The following is an 18,496-nucleotide window of genomic DNA, read 5'->3' as shown; positions in this document are numbered from 1 at the left end:
TTTCCATTCCAACTCAGTATTAGGAAAAATATCACCCGAGGACAGATAACTGAATTAAATTTAACTGACATCTCACATATCAAAAATATTTAAACAGTGACTCATGTACTTTGCTACTTGTAATTTTTTTAATTCAAAGTGTTGTTTGATAATGAATGGTAATGAGAAAATCACACTCTCAAAATAAGTTTGTAAAACTTATTATAATTATGACAAGGACTGAATTATATGGAGCTCCTGATCCTCAAAGGTTGTAGAGGGTTTCTAGAAGTTGAAATCTATAAAAGCAAATAATTGAAAAGAATCTTAATACAACAGGATGGTCCTCAACAATAATGTGTTCATTTTAAAACTGATTCGCTAACAAGGAATAAGATCTAAAAGAGGAAGTAAGAAATATTTTGTGTGTATTCTATGTTATTTTTTTTTAAAGTTACTAATTTTCTTTGCCATAAAATACCCATAAATCACATGAACTGAACTTAACTATTATTTGCCAGTTGTGACACTTAACATGATTTATACCAACTTAGTCCCAGAGTTATCTGTTGAGTTCCTTACACACCCATGAGCAGACAGGTACATTTCATCCGCCAAATGCAGCTGGCTCTTTCTTACCAACTAAACAAGGTTCTGAAACATATACTTAACGTTCTAGCCAAATTTCCTGAACTATGATAGCAGTGGTAATGACACACTGCAAATGAATTCTAACACGTACATTTGGCATTTTTATACAATTTCGGCAACTTTCAAAATCAAAGCTATAAATTAATGGGCCTGATTGAAGTACGCAGATGTTACAGAAACTCTGTATCTTTTTTGCGGTACAAACTCACTGTCTCATTTTTACATACAACATGCATTTAGTACATGAAAATGACAAGATCAATTGCTGAGGATTTTTTTCTTTTTTGCTTTTAGAAGCACCAAAGCATCAAATTCTTTCTAAATATTTTGATAGAAGAAAACGTTCCTTGCAAAGGTACAAACCCAGATCTGATTTAGAAACTGAGACAATCTGGTTGTTCATATACATTTTAAGGAGTGTATTCAAATCGGTTCTGCAGTTCCTAAGGGGCTCTTGCTGAGCCTTTGTTTATTTCTGCCTCTCTGGTCCCTCTCTGGCAAATGGCAGACAAGCAGTAAATGCTCATGGATAACAGTGTTAAAGCAGGAACAGCATAGAAAGTAACTTAACATAGACAAAAAGCTAGGCTTTCTTACAAAAATCAACAATGTATATAACCTCAACGAATAAAATCTAGAATCTTCCATCATGATAAAAACATTTGTGACGCTTCTGGAGTGTTGCCAACACTGGTTGTAAGTTACTTGTCAAATATTAGTAGGAATTTCTTGAAACTTTGTATCTGCAGAGTCTTTGATAAATCCCTTCCCCAGGCTATTCTCTGCCTCCCCTTCCCAAGGCTATTTTCTTCCTCTCTCAGCTCAGCCTGCTCATCCATGTGGAATGATTCACAAACACATTTAAATAAGAAGACAAATGATTACTTCTTTCTGTAGAAAGGCGGGAGTTTAATGAAACAAGGGGGAAATTAAGTATTTGCCATATATTGAGGGGTTTTGCTTTGCAATTACATGATAAACTCAGAAAAGTGGTAAAACCCCTAAACTTGGCTGCATCTTGACTAAGGAAGCCCTATTTGACTACATGAAATTCTTTCTAAATTAAATGTCCCCGTTTTTTTGCTTCCTATGATGTGTTTGCTCGCGGCCGTACCCAGTGTAAGCAGCACATGGCCAACGCTCTGTATGTGTGAACAGGGAGGGTTGGAGAGTCAGATTCTGATCTGACCCAACTTCACTCTGGGTCACACCCAGGTGCTAAACTCAGTCAGATGACTTACAAAGGGGACCCATGAACCTACGTGGTCTAGCTTCCTTGTCTGACTTTTCATCAAACAGTGCTGAAGGATGCTCTTGATGGCGGTGGCCCACATCCGTAAGTCTAACATCCTGAATGTAGAATCATGTTACTGTATCATTCAGAGAGCATTTTAATTGACAGAGTTAACCAAATCCTTACTGACCATACTTCTACAACTGATTCGGAGGCACTTTTTCGGTGATCTTTGTTAGGAACGATGATATTCTCTACAAGTCAAAGAGGCTAAGTAGGGACAAAACTACCCATAATAGTTGAAAATAACTAAACTAGAAAATTAGGTATATGAAGTTGGAAGTGGCTTACGGTTTTAGCTTTGCAAAGGAGTTATATTTCTTCTGGTGGGGCAGGAGGCTTCTGAAGGATAACAGAATGTAAGAGGTTGTAAAATGAATGTCTCAACAGGGAGCTTTGGAGAACTGTAAATTTGGCTTATGGAAAAGCTTAGCCAGAGAAATCATGTCAAAAGATCATTATTTTGTGACCTTGAGGAAAAGCAAAATCGTTAGAGGATTTCCTATTCTTGCCTGCGAATGTATGTCGATATTTATGGAGGGAGACTCACTTTATCTCCCTCTATGCACGCACATTTACACAAACACACCACTCCTCTGAAGACTGGAGGCCCGGAGCACTGTTATACATATTCATGAGATAATTATTATTAATGTCACCAAGGTGATTTTGTTCCTTCTCAGTAGAGACCATTTTTTGTCCCTAGAAGCCAATCAATTGTAGGCGAAATGACAGCTTTGAGGCAGCCCAGCTGAAACAACCCAGTACATTTTATGTCTGAAATAGAGATTATTTGACTGGGTATTTTGGGTCGCTCTGGCACCCCCATCTCCTCATTAAATTTATCCAGCAGAGATTTGCAACTTTGGTACAAAATACAGCATCCTTGAGAGCACAGTCACCTAAGTTTAGAAAAAATGTATCTTGATTATTACATTCTTTTCTAAGAGCAAAACTTAAACAAAAATTAAGATGACTTTAAGACTTCTCAAGAGATTTCTGTGGGATGATTTTTGTTAAAAGTCACCGAGAGAGGATTAGAACATATTTGCTACTTTTATTATTTAAAAAAAAACCCATTTCATACAACAGGCTTTATTAAAAAGTTATCTCTAAGCATTATAGGTTCTGGTAGTCACATAGAAAATTAAAAAAGAATGAAAACCAAAAATAACTAGTGATGACAGTTAATTAGCTCCCTCTCTATTTGTCATAGCCTCTGTCCACACCAATGGGCCTGCCTGGTTATTCTACAGGCACGGTATACTGTAACATGGGAAAGAAATTATTGCGAACTGTTGTTTTTAATCAAAGAAAATGAATTATTTTTGGCAGGAATGAAAATGTTTATTTTTTGCCCAAGAGCCAAGAAGACACGTTAAAAAAAACCATTCAAATTTCTGGGCCACTCTGATCCTTGGTAAAGCAGCAATGGCAACCGCAGAAGCAGAAAGTGAGTGACAGCAGCAGGACACTGCAAGGGTGTCACTTACCTTAGGCAGCCGGTCGCATTTCGCAGCACCTGTGAGGAATGCAGCTGTATCTTCCGGTCATCCTGGAGCGGTGAGTTTTCCCAGCCTGAATGGGGGATAATCACGGCGTTGGTCAACACCACCAGGGTGTCCTGGATGATGGGCATTTTGAGGGCATCGCAAGACGAGAGGTTCCAAAGGACTCCTGCAAGATGCACACAGAGAGAGCTTTTGGACGGCCGCTCTTTTTTCTCATCTCAAAACCGTTCTCCCTAATCAAGTTAACAGCACGGGCAGGATGGACTAAGAGAGTGCGAGCACATGACCTAGAGCGCACCCTTAATTTTAGAACATCTGTGAGAACCATTCAAGGGCTGCTGTGAAAATCTGACAAGTGGGCTTAGGACTCGGGATGTGATTGTCTTTGTTCCATCTCAATGAGGTTGAGGTTGAGGTCTGATTTGAACTATGGATACCAATGGGGCTTCCTTTCACTTTGAATGCAGTGGGACTAAGGATCCAAAAATCTAGCCAAGACGAAAGAGTTGTGAAAGTTATCTGAGCTACGAACTAGCAGGAGGTCCTTGTTTTATCTAAGACCTTGATATGTACATATGGGCAGTGTGATCGGCGTGGCCTCCATTTAGAGCCAGCCACCAGCACCCAGGTCCTTATGAGAGTCCAGCATCAGGCCTGATGACAACGGGCTCAACAAGGAGTTTAAATTTACTGTCACTTGTGACAGCTTCATCAGTTTATCTCAGAAGGCAATGCTGGCGGAGGAGCCAGAGAACAGGGAGCGGTAGAAAGCGGAGGGCATGTCAGCAGCAGATAGACTAGAACAGAAATTAATGTAGGCAGAGCAAAAGCTGAAGTTTTAGGATAGATGTAATGTTTTAGACTTTTAAATATTTTCATTAAAATTTTTTAAATGTTTATTTTTTTAATTAAAAAAATTTTTTTTTCATTTATTTCTGAGAGAGACAGACAGCATGAACAGGGGAGGGTCAGAGAGAGAGGGAGACACAGAATCCAAAACAGGCTCCAGGCTCTGAACTAGCTGTCAGCGCAGAGTATGACATGGGGCTGGAAACCACGAACTGTGAGAACAAGCTGGATGCTTAACTGACTAAGCCACTCAGGTGCCCCTAAATGTTTATTTTATTTTATTTTTTTGAGAGACAGAGACAGACTGTGAGCAGGGGAGGGGCAGAGGGAGAGAGAGACACAGATTCCGAAGCAGGCTCCAGGCTCTGAGCTGTCAGTACAGAGACTGATGCAGGGCTCGAATTCGACATCATGACCTGAGCCGAAGTTCGTTGTTTAACCAACTGAGCCACTCAGGTGCCCCTTACATATTTTTAAAGGAAATCTTAAAATAGGATTAAGTTTAGAAGCAGTCCGAAGTATTGCGTATAATGTATAATATCTGAAAATGCTTTTGAAGAGTTTTTTTTTGTTGTTATTGAAAACAGGACACATGAAGGTAAAAGAAACAGAATTATATTCTACATTTTTATAAAAGAAAGATTGTATTTTCCCCTCGAGACTAATCTAAATATACATCATCATTGCAGATATTGAGAATAAAATATATTTTTTTAGAAACAGAAATTCCAACTTACTTGTTTAATAAACTTTCAATAAATGTTAAGATGAGATTGTGTTTTATCTACTGTGTTATGAATAGGACAAACAGAATACACGTATTTTTGAAATTTATTAGTCTTCCATGGCACATGTTGACCTTACCAAGGGCATGACTAATACTAATCTGAAGGTTGATAATGTTTGATGGTTAATAACTGAAGGAACAGTTTTAAATCAGTTCTATAAAAGTGTGATTGTAGATATAAACGCTTTCAACTGTCTTTCTAAATAACATTTGCTGGGAATTTTACTGAAGTAAATGCAAAGGAAACAATATGTTTTTCGTGCCCAGTATATAAACCAACCCTTCAGCACAGGGGGTTGGGTCAAGGGCAAATCCTGCCGGCTTGTCTTTGTAAATAAAGTTTTACTGGAATATAGCTTGGCCTGTTTATTTACATACTGTCTATGGCCCACAAGGGAAGAGTTGAATATTTGTGACAGAGGTCGTATGACCCACAAAGGCAAAATAATTTAATATATGGCCCCTTATGGAAAGATTTTGCCCACCCTGCTTTAGCACATAGAATGTTTTCTATAAACTTCTGTGTGCATGTTTGCATTGCCATTAGTATCGTAGATTGGGCACTCACAAAAAATGCCCAGTCGTACACAGAAAGTGCTCAAAGATATGTTCTGATTGGAATGGATTTGAAATGCTAGCAATATATTCACAAATACTTACCTTGCTTTAAATAATATATAAAGCTATTTATTCATTTCATTAAGAAAGATTTCACTACATTTTAGAAAATCAAAATACATTCGTTTGCATTCTTGCAAAAAATTCTTTTTTCTCATAAAACAATTAGGTTTTCAGATTTAAAAAACACGTTATAATGAAATTAATATCTTCCTCAATATCTGAAGACACCTTTAAAAAATATCACATTATAAGGTTTGTGTCTATTTTTCTAAGTATACAATGCACACATACAGCTAGAAAATAAATTTTTTTTCCTCCTCAAATTTGGATTTGAAAATACCAATACGGAAAACTGAGGCACATGAATGTTTTAAAATATGGGTGGTATGTTTCTTTAAAGAATATAATTTATTGTCCAGTTGGCTCACATACAGTGTGTACAGTGTGCTCTTGGTTTCGGGGGTAGATTCCTGTGGTTCATCGCTTCCATACAACACCCAGTACTCATCTCAATAAGTGCCCTCCTCAGTGCCCATCCCCCTCCTCCCCCGTTTGTAACTATTTTTTCCCCTTTATGGGTGGTATGTTTTGCTCTAAAATACATTTCCTCTAAAACCTAGATAGTAAAAGCCTTCTGCATTTTTACATGCAATGAATTTAAAAGAATCTAAAGGCATTCTGTGAAAAGAAAGCAATCTTTACTGTTTTCTAACAGAATAAAGGTCCGAAGAGGGGAACATCAAAGGTAAGTTAAAGGTCTAATTTAATATCTGACAAGGAGTGAATGATGGAACAGGAGATGGTCCAAGATAACTCTTTATTGGGCTCTTCTCTCCATTACCTTCCTCATTAATCCTTTAATTGGCGTAACCTGATTCAGCAATGAGCATGGGCAGAAGTTTCTGCGTTCTACCTTCCAGTCTGGCTCCATCTCTGTTTCATGTTCTAGAGAGCTTATCATAGCACTAGAACTTTCTATACTGCCTCCGAACTTTCTATACTGACTCCCATCTGCAACCCCCAAGGGCTTCCTGACCCATGAGGTGTGCAGTGGACCTGTGAGCGGGGGCAGCTGTTACCTCCCCTGTTTCGATAAGGACTCGGCCAGGTGGATGTAATGTGGCAGAATTTCTTTTGGGGGGGAGTTCAGAGCGTTTTGGTTAGATTATCTGGACACAGAGACTAGCTCGAGTGTAGAACCAGAAGCCTCTGGGATCATTTGATTTGAGGTAAAGGCTGATAGGTCTGGCAGGAGTCAAAAGTGGGAAATAGCCAGGAAAGGCTTTCTTGCTAGAGATGGACACACACACTTTCACACAGACACACATACACATACCCTCACACATATACACACACACCTATTCACACACACATTCATAGTCCTGGCAGACGGGAGAGAGATTAGCTGAGAAAAATGGGCACATCTAGGCACTCTCTATAAAGAAATGAGACATCGTTGTTCTGCTCAAATTTCTCCTCACTCCTTCGTCTTCCTTCTGTGCTGGTTTAACATTTTTGTTATTCTGTTTTTTTGACACCCCCTTCTAATGCCGGAGCCCAATCCTTCTCGCTGGGAGTGAGCACTGGACTTAGAGACTTGCTCTGACTGACATAATATGGTGGAGTTGGCTGGGTGACCAAGTGGCTTCAGAGAATCGGTCCCAGAGAAGGTGCTGCTGCCTCCAAGCTCTGTCTCAGATTTTGCTGGTTGGAGGGGAAGCCAGCTGTCATGTTGGGAAGACCTTCCAGGGCTGCTCTGAAGAGGCCCACGTGGCAAAGAACCGAGCTCGGCAGCCAGCAGCCACACGGAGACCGTCTTGTTGGGGACAAACTCCAGGTCCAACTAAGCCCTCAGATGATGGAGCCTCATGAGGGACCCTGAGCCAGAACCACCCAGATTTGCCACCCCTGGACTCTTGACATTCAGAATTCTCTTCCCTCTCTATTCTCTTTGTCCCTGGCTCAGTCTTTCCCTTTTACCACCCTTTGTTCCTGGTTACTCCTCTCGTAACTTAGACCCACTTGTTTTCTTCCCTCTTCATCTGCTGTGAGAGAACAGAAGATACATAAAGGAGGATCCAGCTAAATACTGCAACTAAATAAAAAGTGCATTTTAATTTAGATTATAAATATGAACTTTTTTTTAAATACATGTGCTGCGGAAGCAAGTGAGCACGCTATGTGACTGACTTTTAAGAACGTATCCGTCTTCATGTTTGCAACTTATTAAATGGCCACTTTCTTTAATTTCGAATAATAGTGTCTTGGCTTCCCATTGCTGCTGTAACAAGTTACCACAGACACGGTGCTTAAAATGACGCATATTTATTATCTTAAAATTCTGCAGATGTGAAGGCTAACCTGCATTAGCAGGGTGGTGCTCCTTCTGGAGGCTCTAAGAGAGACTTGCCCTGTCTTTTTAAACTTCTGAAGGCTGCCTGCGCTCCTTGGTCTGAGGCTTGCATCACTCGGTCCTCAGCACCCATTATCACTTCCCCTTCTCGAATTCCGAACCCCCTTGCCTCTCGGTTATAATGATACTTGTGATCTCACTGAGCCCGCCTGGGTAATCCGGGATAATCTCCCCATCTCAAGATCCTTAACTTAATCCCAACTACAAACCCCTTTACTAAGATAACATTCACAGGCTCTAAAAATTAGGATATGGACTTCTTTGGAGGGCCAACATTCAATCTTCCACACACTCCGTTAAAATATTGCTCTGCTTAAAATAAAATTAAACCTCTTATTATAGTTTCATGATCAGGCATTTCCCCAAATCTCTAAATTCATCTCGAATCACTGATTCATGTATTCACTCCACGCACATTAAGGACCCCGTGCCAGGTTCCGTTTGGGATACTGTGGATATATTACTGAACAAAACAAAAGGTCCCCGCCCTCAGGGCCCTTACATTGCTGTAACTGTAGTCATTTTTCTGTCTGCATCATGGCCACATTTCTTCTCCTTGGACACACAAGCTCGTTTGAAACTCAGATCTCTTAGACTTACTGCTCTCTTAGCCTGGAAGGTTCTTCTTTAGAGCTTTCCATGGCTGGTCTTTCTTTCTGCTCACATGGTACCTTAAAGGTGCAAAAACTCAGTAAATTTTTTCTGGATCAGTCTAAACTAGCCTCCTAGAAACTTGCTATCAGACTTCCTATTTTAATTTTAGCAGAGACCTCATCACTAACTCCTATTTCCCATTATTTGATCTTCTGCCATTTCCTCACTATTCTTCCCCACAAGGTCCCAGCCATGACCTGAAACCCAGGGGCCTATCTGAGTGTTTGTAGCATATGGAACATATACAACACATAGAATATGCTTTGACACACGTTAGGTGTTCACCTATCAGGTGCTAAATAAAGACAAAAACTTGTAACTGAATGATAGACTCTTATAAAATGACATGTGCTCCAAGCACTGAACATTTCTTAAGCATTACACTCTGGCCAATGACGTCACGTAAAAAAATAAAATAGCAGATGTTACAATTATTAAGTCCAAATGAGAATACAAAATGTTATTTCATTGACAATATAAACTCTGTTGAAATATAGATAATATAACTACAGAAATTCCACTTTTAGCTAGTAGAGAATGTTTTATATCACCAAAAGACATTAGTCAATTTAGCATTAGAAGGCTCATCTCCAACGTTGAGTAATTTGGGTAATTATCTTGTATTAACTCCTTGATAATTCTAAATTAGCTAAGGTAGTACTAAAATTTCAATTTGTGAAAAAGAACTGTGGAATAAACTGAATTCACAGTGATATTTAGTATCCATATGAGTTACTGCATTTATTCTTATCTGAAAGTAACATAAAAATGTTTTAGTATTTTGGTTGATGGTCACTAGCAAATTTCAATTTACCTGTTGAAAATATGCTAATTTCTCTGAGATTAAAATCTCTAATACAATTTTTGTAGCATCTTTCCTTTATTTATATGGATTCAAAGCTTTATAGTATAAAGTTATTACTGTTCCAAATATAATTTTGACAGTAGGTTTAGTTGAGAAGACATTTAAATAACGAATTATGTATACTAAATATATTTAAAATATAGCTTATTTTTATTTCAGGCACAGGGTGGCTCTTTTTTCTGAGGTTATCCATATTCATGAGCAGTAATTGGTTTATTAAAATTTCTTTAATAAAATTTTAATTACTTTCATTGGATCTTTTACGTTAATAGAGGGTAATTGTGTGTTTTTCCCCCTAAAAGAGGTAAAGGATATTTCAGAAAAAGAAACTCAGATTGACAAAAAGTATATTTTAATAATCTTAAGTCTTTTAAAAAATTTTTTAATGCTTTATTTATTTTTGAGACAGAGAGAGACAGCGCATGAGCTGGGGAGGGGCAGAGAGAGAGGGAGACACAGAATCTAGGGCAGGCTCCAGGCTCTGAGCTGTCAGCACAGAGCCTGATTTAGGGCTGGAACCCACCAACCTTGAGATCCTGACCTGAGCTGAAGTTGGACACTTAACTGACTGAGCCACCCAGGTGCCCCTAATAATTTTGAGTCTTAAATCATAATAAAATCAAACCCTGCCTCTGACTATGCAGGTCTTTCCTATGACCCCACATTTGCTTTTAATCTTTAGACCTAAAACACAATCCCTGAGCATGAGTGAGGCTCAAACCAAAGGAAAGTTATACTGAATTCATTTTAAATAAATGCTTTAAAATTTATTTTAAATTCACTAGTTGATTATGAATTAATTAACTTAATATATATAAAGATTTATTTTTAATGAATCTACTATTCATCTTATTCTGTGAGTGAAAATGTGTGCATCTGTGGAAGGGAGAGAAGAGAGAAGAATGGGAGCAAATGAGTTTATCTACCTTCTCCATCCCCACCCATTCACACTTTGAGTCGTGGGTGGCTGGAAGGTGGCTGATGAAAATCTGGAGGCCCATGACATGCTACCCTTGATCTATGCTGTGTGCAAGTGTGTGCGTGCCTATGCATGAGTGCGTGTGCATCTCTGTGTGTGTGTGTGTTTATGTATGCGTGTATCTGAGTATTTGGATACATGATATTGAAACTTTCAACTGTCCCTGAGAAGTCATGGACCTCAAGGTGTGGTTCTGAATTAGGATTGTGCTGAAAGTTCTTCCAGATGGTGTGTGGGGTAGTTTCAAAAAGATTTGCACACCTGCTTCATTTAATGCTTGTAAAAATAAAAGCACTCACCTTAAGTCAATGATAAGTCTATGAAAATGATGCTATAATAATGGGTAGTTCAAAGTAAAAAGCAATTCATTGGACTACATCAAACTAAAAAGCTTCTGCATAGCAAAAAAAAAAAAAAAAAAAGAAAGAAAGAAAAGAAAGAAAAAATAAAGGCTACCTAGGAATGAATGAAAATATTTGCAAACCATATATTGAACCAGGGGTTATATCCAAAGTATGTAAGGAATTCATACAACTCAGTGACAAAAAATAAACAATTTGAATAAATATTGGCAGAGGAACAGAATATATATTTTTCTAAAGAAGATACTCAAATGGCCAGCAGGTACATGAAAAGATACTCAGCATCACTAATCAAATCAAAACTACCATTGAGATATCACTTCACATCTGTTAGAATGGCTATTATCAAAAAGACAAGAGATAAGTGTTGGTGAAGATGTGGAGAAAAGGAAATCCTTATGAACCATTGGGGGGGGGGGAATGGAAATTGGCACAGTCATTATTTTTTTTTTAATGTTTTATTTATTTCTAGGAGAGAGAGAGACAGCGCGAGCAGGGGAGGGTCAGAGAGAGAGGGAGACACAGAATCTGAAGCAGGCTCCAGGCTCTGAGCTGGCAGTCAGCACAGAGTCTGACGCGTGGCTCGAACCCACGAACCGCGAGATCATGACCTAAGCGAAAGTCGGACGCTTAACCGACTAAGCCACCCAGGCGCCCCATGGCACAGTCATTATTGAAGACAGTATGGAGGGTCCTCAAAAAATTAAAAATAGAAATAACCATAGTATTTAGTAATCCCACTTCTGGGTACATATCTAAAAGAAATGAAAGTAGGTTACAGAAAAGATATCTGCATATTTGTGTTTACTGAAGCATTATTCACAATAGCCAAGATATAGAAACAACCTAAGCATCTGTCACTGGGTGAATGGATAAAGAAGATGCAGTATATATATTCTTTGAATATTACTTGATCACAAGAAAGAAGGAAACCCTGCCATTTGCAACATGGATGGACTTTAAGGACATTATGCCAGGGGAGAGGAGGCAGAGAAAGACAAATACGGTATGATATCAATTGCATGTGGAATCTAAAAAGCCACACTTAATAAAAACAGAGAGCAAAATGGTAATCATCAGGGTTTGGGAGGTGGGAGAATTAGACAGATGTTTAAGGGTACAGAAACACAACCAGTAGATAAATAAGTTCTGGCGATCTGAGGCACAGCTTGGTGATCATAAACAACAATACTATATCATGAACTTTACAGTTGCTAAGAGACTAGATTTTACCTGTTCCCACCACGAAAAAGAAATGATAATTATATGGCATGATAGATGCGTTAGCTAACACTAAGGCAGTAACATATTGTGATATATCAGTGTATCAAATCAACACCTTGTAGGCCTTAAACTTCCACAATGCTTTATGTCAATTGTATCTCAAAAACAATAAAAAAATGTATTTTTAAAAATGTGTGATGTGAATGTTACTTTGAGAAGAATAATTTCAGGAAATGGATGTGACAGTTATTCTGTAATGCATGCAGAAGAGTGTTTTAAAACATAGGTAATAAAGATGGCTATAGAGTGCAAAATAGAAGAATTTAATTTTAACACGTAGTGTTATGCAATATAGGAAATTTATTTTATTCTGTTATTTTTAATGGTTTTTAAAATTTATTTTTGAGACAGAGAGAGCAAGCATGAGTGGGAGGGTACAGAGACGGGGACAGAGGATCTGAAGCAGGCTGGATCCACACTGACAGCAGTGAGCCCGACATGGGGTGCAAACCCATGGTGCGCAAACGAGATCATGACTGAGCTGAAGTCAGACACTCAACCGACTGAGCCACCCAGGTGCCCCTCCATCACAGGAAAATTTAAAAGTAATTGTATATATTCTTGTGTCAGAAAATTAGGATTGGATGCTAGATATAGTGACAAAGCCTTAATGAATTTGATCAATGGGATATCAATATTTCTGGGATGTACATGGGCAAAAAAAAAATTCTTAGTTATGATTTGAAGCTTTGTCTTACTTTTATAAACCCTCCCTCAAGAGCAATCCGTTTTTTGATGATAAGTGATTCCCACCACTCAATTTATAATAAATAAATCTAAAATAATTTTTAAATATATTAAAAAAGGGCAGTTCCTTAGGCCAGAGCTCCTCAAGCTTTCAGGAGTCCCAGGGGAGGGCTGACCAGAACAAATGATCACTAGAGCTTAGGTGAAGGTTAATCCTCTTAGAAGTGGACTCACCCAATCATTCCGAGTTGAGAGTCTCACCGAGGTGATGGCAATGTGGGAGAGGGCTGCAGGGGCTGATAAACGTGTGAGGGGAGGGGCAGAAGAACTGTATCGTCAGACCCAATAACCTAAAACTGTCACCCTGCTATTGTCACTGACGGCTTCTAGCCCAAATGCAGAATTCTTTTTAAAAGCATCAGGTACACGTTACATGCCGAGAATCAAGCAGAATTATTCTTGCTTATTTTCAAAATAGGTACAGAATTTGGTTAACTCCAGAAGAGTGAGCTGTTCGTCACATTAGCAAGCAAATCAGATCTTTGCTTTTACAAATGAGGCAAATTCTGGTTTCGACTGATTAAATCTATGAGGGCCCTCCCGTGAGACGCTTTAATTCCTGAGGTTCTGCAACAACTCTCTTATGGATATAGTCATCAACGATCAGTTGGAGCCAAAACTGATGCCAGGGATCATTCCAATTTTAGCACCTTAAACATGTAGAACAAGCTGGTATAGATTAGTTCAAGTAAAAGGCCCAAATTCGCTTAGATTTTTTATCAGTAATTTAAGAAATGATCTGCACTGTTTTCAAAGTTGGAACTAATTTAACTGAAAATTAGGTAATTTCACAGACAAAAGAGGATGACTTTTTTTTGGAAGGAAGAATGAGTTTTCAAAACTCAGGTGTATCTAGGTTATCTCATTCCATTTCCAGTTGGATTCTGTATATCTGTAATTTTTTAAACTACATTAAATGCTCACAATAAGGGAATACCAGTCCAGAATCCAGTCATCAGAAATGAGGCTTATCTCCAATTGGGACCAGGTAGTGTAGTTCTAAGAAGTAAAAAGCTCTTCCTATGGTATTTTTTTAAAAAGTAAATTGTAGTGGAAAATAATTTGGATGTGAAGGAAACCAAAACATGTCATCCCCAACTACAGCTCTTTGGGATATGGGTAATTATGGGAAAAAGGCCACTGAGTGCCAACAGAGGTGGAAAAAGTTCTATAATCAGCACAACTTGTCATTTTGTAATGGAAATTTACATTTATAAAGGAAATTTGAATTTGTCAAGATGTCTCCCTCTTCTGTACCGGAAAGAGGAGGACTCTTAGCAACTCTTATAGCATCAACTTAAATATGCAAAACAAACCTTAGCATGCATCCCGTGTTTAACCATACTTTTCCTAGTCACCTTCCCATAACTACTTGTCTCTCACTCTCAGAAGTCCCCAATCTCTTTTCCTTTGTTTATCCTAATTGGTATTTAAGCATAAGTTCTAACCACCTCTTTGAGCTACCCATCACTGGCTGCTCCCATGTGTATGTGCTATATGCACGTTACTAAACTTCTGTTTTCCTTTCATTAATTTGTCTTTTGCCTATCTAAAGTACAAGACCCCAGCTGGAGAGCCTAAGATGGGGAGAGGAAAACAGATTTTTTCCTCCCCTATACAATGTCAATGTCTGATAGTAACCATCTGTGAAAGTCATGGGTTCATGTTTGAACACAGCATTTTGTAAATGAGCCATAAAATTCTTTATTTTTCAATTCCCACGAGATGAAGAGTTAGGAATATAAAATTGGGCTTCCTTGAAACTATAGCCTTCCTCAGTGACCTTGGATAAGCCAGACCTTGAAAAAAAAGCACACAAGCTGAGTTTTATAATCTCTGGAAACTGGCCCTGGGCCTCTTTTCCAAACTGCAGTTAAGATTATGTCATTTCATCTGACAACTGTCATATTCTTCTGTGTAATAATAAAGGTGATTTCTTATACTTTGGTTGTGTTTCTTGGTAGTTTTTTGTATCACGAATTGCATGTATTAAATACAGTAACTTACATTTGCCTCTTTCATAAATGATTGAAGGGAGGAAGGAAGGGAGAGAAAGAGGGGGCAGAGGAGGTAGAAGAAGAGACTGAGGGAGGAAGGGAGAATGAAAGGGAAATTCAAAGACATTCAGCCCCCAAATATAATGATTTTTGAGAAAGTAGGAGGTGAAATCATCATAATTTCTGGTCCTGGGATAAATGATGGAAGGACAGACTGATCCAACTGCTTGCTTCAGAAAATATCTGCCTCTGCAAGTTCAGACTGTGAACTAATCAGCTTGCTTATCAAAAGTAATAGTTTGCTTATCAAAACTCTTTTCATGCCCCTTGTCTCCATGTACCACCAGTCCAAAGCTATTATGTTATAAACTCTGCCCAATGTCAGTTGTTTCTCATCTTGGAACACCCACCTTAAATATACCCAGTCAAAGATCTAAGGCCTTATAAATACCCTGCCCAATTTCCCTTTGGACTCTTGCAAGGTCGTGTTCTCCCTTACCATAGTAAATCTAGTAAACGTAGCTTTGCTTGATCTATAGGTTTTTCTGGTGGAGGAGCTGACAGTTGGCAAACCATGTGCATTACTGAAAATGAGCAGATACCTAATTTCTCTAAACATAGAGCCTGGAAAATTTCTGAATCTGCAGATCATTCATTGACCACAAAATCATGACTTTCTCTATGTGGATGACAATGGGTGCTAAGGGATCTGCACTTCCTTTAGGTACCATAACCCAGAAGTTACAACTCTCCATACGCTTCTTGGTAGAGCCCCAGGCTGCCATTCCAAACTCTCTAGCCTTAGAGTCAGTAGGCAATGATTAAATTATATAACCTGCACAAAGATAGGCTAGCTCCTTAAGGATTTTTATTTTTAATATTACAGGTACCACATCTTCCTTACTCCTGCCAAGAGTCCACATAAGGATTTAAATAATTTGTGGGAGCATCCTTAGCTAAGAATCTCTGGAAAGAAGATGACTGGGGATACTCTTTTCTACTGGGGCCATTTTAGAGTGCAACCTTGGTTCCTAGGGTTCTCAAAAAAAATAGCCACCTTGATGACCACATGGTGGTGGAGCGAAAAGAGTGGAAGTTGGGAATCAGACTGAAAGTTTAATTCAGCTGTCACATAATCAGTATTAAAAAGAGTTTAGCTTCCAGTGGGCTATCGATAGGTGCCTACTGAATGGAAGACCATGGAATGAATGATACTGTTGAGTCAAGATGATGTTCAAGTACAAGGATCTCACATTTCCAGAGTGTGACTAAGCTAGGCATTTAAAATAAGATCACACTGAAAAAAAAATAGCCAAGTATACCTAGCATTTTTGTATTCTTGTCATACACTACGATTTTTGCTATCATCTTGCATGTATTAACTCATGTAAACCTTCAGCAAATTCCATCTTACAGATGAGGAAACTGAGACCCAGAGAGTGGCATTATGCATGTGGGTGAAAATGAAGGTCAGTAGTCTTACCATGTTGCGATATGAACAATCAGACAAATGTCAGGCACATAAATCTGCTACTTGAAATTGGAGAGAGGTGATGTGGCTTGCAGTTCTTTGAAGCAGAATACACATGAACACAAGAGAATGTTCTGCTTTTCATCTTTTCCCAGTTTTCTTCTAGCCTCAGGTCATGTAGCTTGGGAAATTTCAAGAAGTCATTTGAGTTCATAGACATATGAGTATTCCATTTTCAAACAACTTTGACAAATAAATTTTTCTTGCAAACTTTAATTCTGTTGACCTTTATGAAAATAGGCAGCTATAGTCTTCCACGGAGAAAACACTGAACAAAAACCAGATTGAGATGAAGGGTAATATTAAAACAAATCCTTTCCCTATCCACCACACTAATTTTGAAAGTAGGTCTTATTTTCCATTAAATCAAAACTGTTTCATATTGCCATTCCATCATAATGATACCAATGGTAATCACAAGCCCTCATTTATTGAACCATTACCATGTCACATGCACTGTTTTATTAATTCTTTATACCAAATCTGGGAGAGAGGTACTGCTATTGATTTCATTTTACAGATTCATAACTAAAGATTTAAGAGGTTACAAAAATCTCCCAAGGACAGGTAACAAACAAGAGATAAAGAGCTGGGATATAAATATAGGCTCCCATAGTCCAAATTATCTTGCTTTTTAGAGACACTCTATTCAGACGTTATTTTTTATGGAAAACATGATGACAGTGGATAAGAACATTAAGACTCAACTATTATCTCTGCTGCTCATTCTCAAATTTGTATTTCTGAGTTTCATTTCTGACTCCAAATTTGAACTCTGTTACTGCCTATTTTTCTCTAAACATATTTCCTTCCCCCTCATATTCCCTAAGCTAATCTACTACCCAAACCAGAAATTTGGGGAAACTTCACTTCCTTGTCCCATTTCTATGCTTTTAATGTTTCAGCAGATATTTTACAAATGCCCCAGAAAACAAAGGACTGTTTAGCACTCTGGGTAACATACGGTGACTTAAACAGAGTTTACTTGGGGAAAGTGCGCGTTTGTCCATTGAAAAGTGAAACTCTATCGGGTTGTAGATGATAAAACCCACCAACTGTCAGAGCGGATGTGCTATGAGAATTCAGGTAGTAAAAGGTTACCAAGGGAGAGATCACAGAAGGCTACCTGGGAGAGCAGAGGGTCTCTGATAGGCCCTTGAGGAATAAGAATAATTAGCCATGGAGGGGGAGCGAGGCATCCAGGTATCCAGAAAGAGCTAAAGCTTGCAGATATGAAGACCATCTTAATGTCCCTGGGATCAGTTGTGTAGATGCCCGCTAAAAAGTTAGTTGACTAAAAAGAATACATTTCTCAATGATCAAAAGGAAATATCATTTGGACAATCATAGCCTAACTACCAGAATTGAGTTTTCCTATCCATTATGGGAAAATTAAGAAAAATATCAAGTGCTGGCTCCATCTCTGGAGATTTTGATAGAAGTGGTCTCAGTGAGGGGTGTCTGGGTGGCTAATCAGGTAAGCATCAGACTCTTGGTTTTGGCTCAGGTTCACGATCTCATGGTTTGTGAGTTCGAGCCCCACAATGGGCTCTGCACTGACAGTGTGGAGCCTGCTTGAAATTCTCTCTTTCTCCCTCTCTCCGCCCCCTCCTGTGCTCTCTCAAAATTAATAAACTAAAAAAAAATTTGTAAAAAGTGGTCTCAGTGGGTCCTGCCACCAGCTTTTTTTTTTTTTTTTCTTTTTGAAGACCAGCAAGGTGAAGAACCAGGGGAAGTTATTATATCTAAGTTATGGAGAATATAACTAAGTTCATCAGTGTCAGCTTCCGTTGTGACTTCTTTCTGAAGAACACAGAAAAACTACCTGTTTCGACAATGTCAAGCCTTCATGTGAGTAAGCCATCCCAGAATTCAGTTCCACAAACACTGGGCAATGTGGGTGTGGCTCCCCCGCAGAAATGGGGAGATGGAGGGGGAAGTGGGGCAGCAGAGATTTCAGGCCTCAAGGAGC

The 18,496-nt window shown here is 38.6% G+C and overlaps 1 protein-coding gene across 1 annotated transcript in view; it reads right to left on the bottom strand.

The window, feature by feature from the left end:
• CTNND2 (catenin delta 2) overlaps positions 1-18,496 on the bottom strand; it is a 935,777-nt gene that overhangs the window by 173,700 nt on the left and 743,581 nt on the right. The window contains exon 16 of the mRNA XM_039250112.1: positions 3,418-3,601. Within this exon, the coding sequence (XP_039106043.1) occupies positions 3,418-3,601 (184 nt within the window). The remainder of the gene's footprint in view (positions 1-3,417; positions 3,602-18,496) is intronic.

This window comes from Hyaena hyaena, unplaced genomic scaffold (genome assembly GCF_003009895.1).
Source record: "Hyaena hyaena isolate Hyena2069 unplaced genomic scaffold, ASM300989v1 scaffold_360, whole genome shotgun sequence".
Taxonomy (NCBI): domain Eukaryota; kingdom Metazoa; phylum Chordata; class Mammalia; order Carnivora; family Hyaenidae; genus Hyaena; species Hyaena hyaena.
This window is presented reverse-complemented; position numbering and strand designations above follow the sequence as displayed.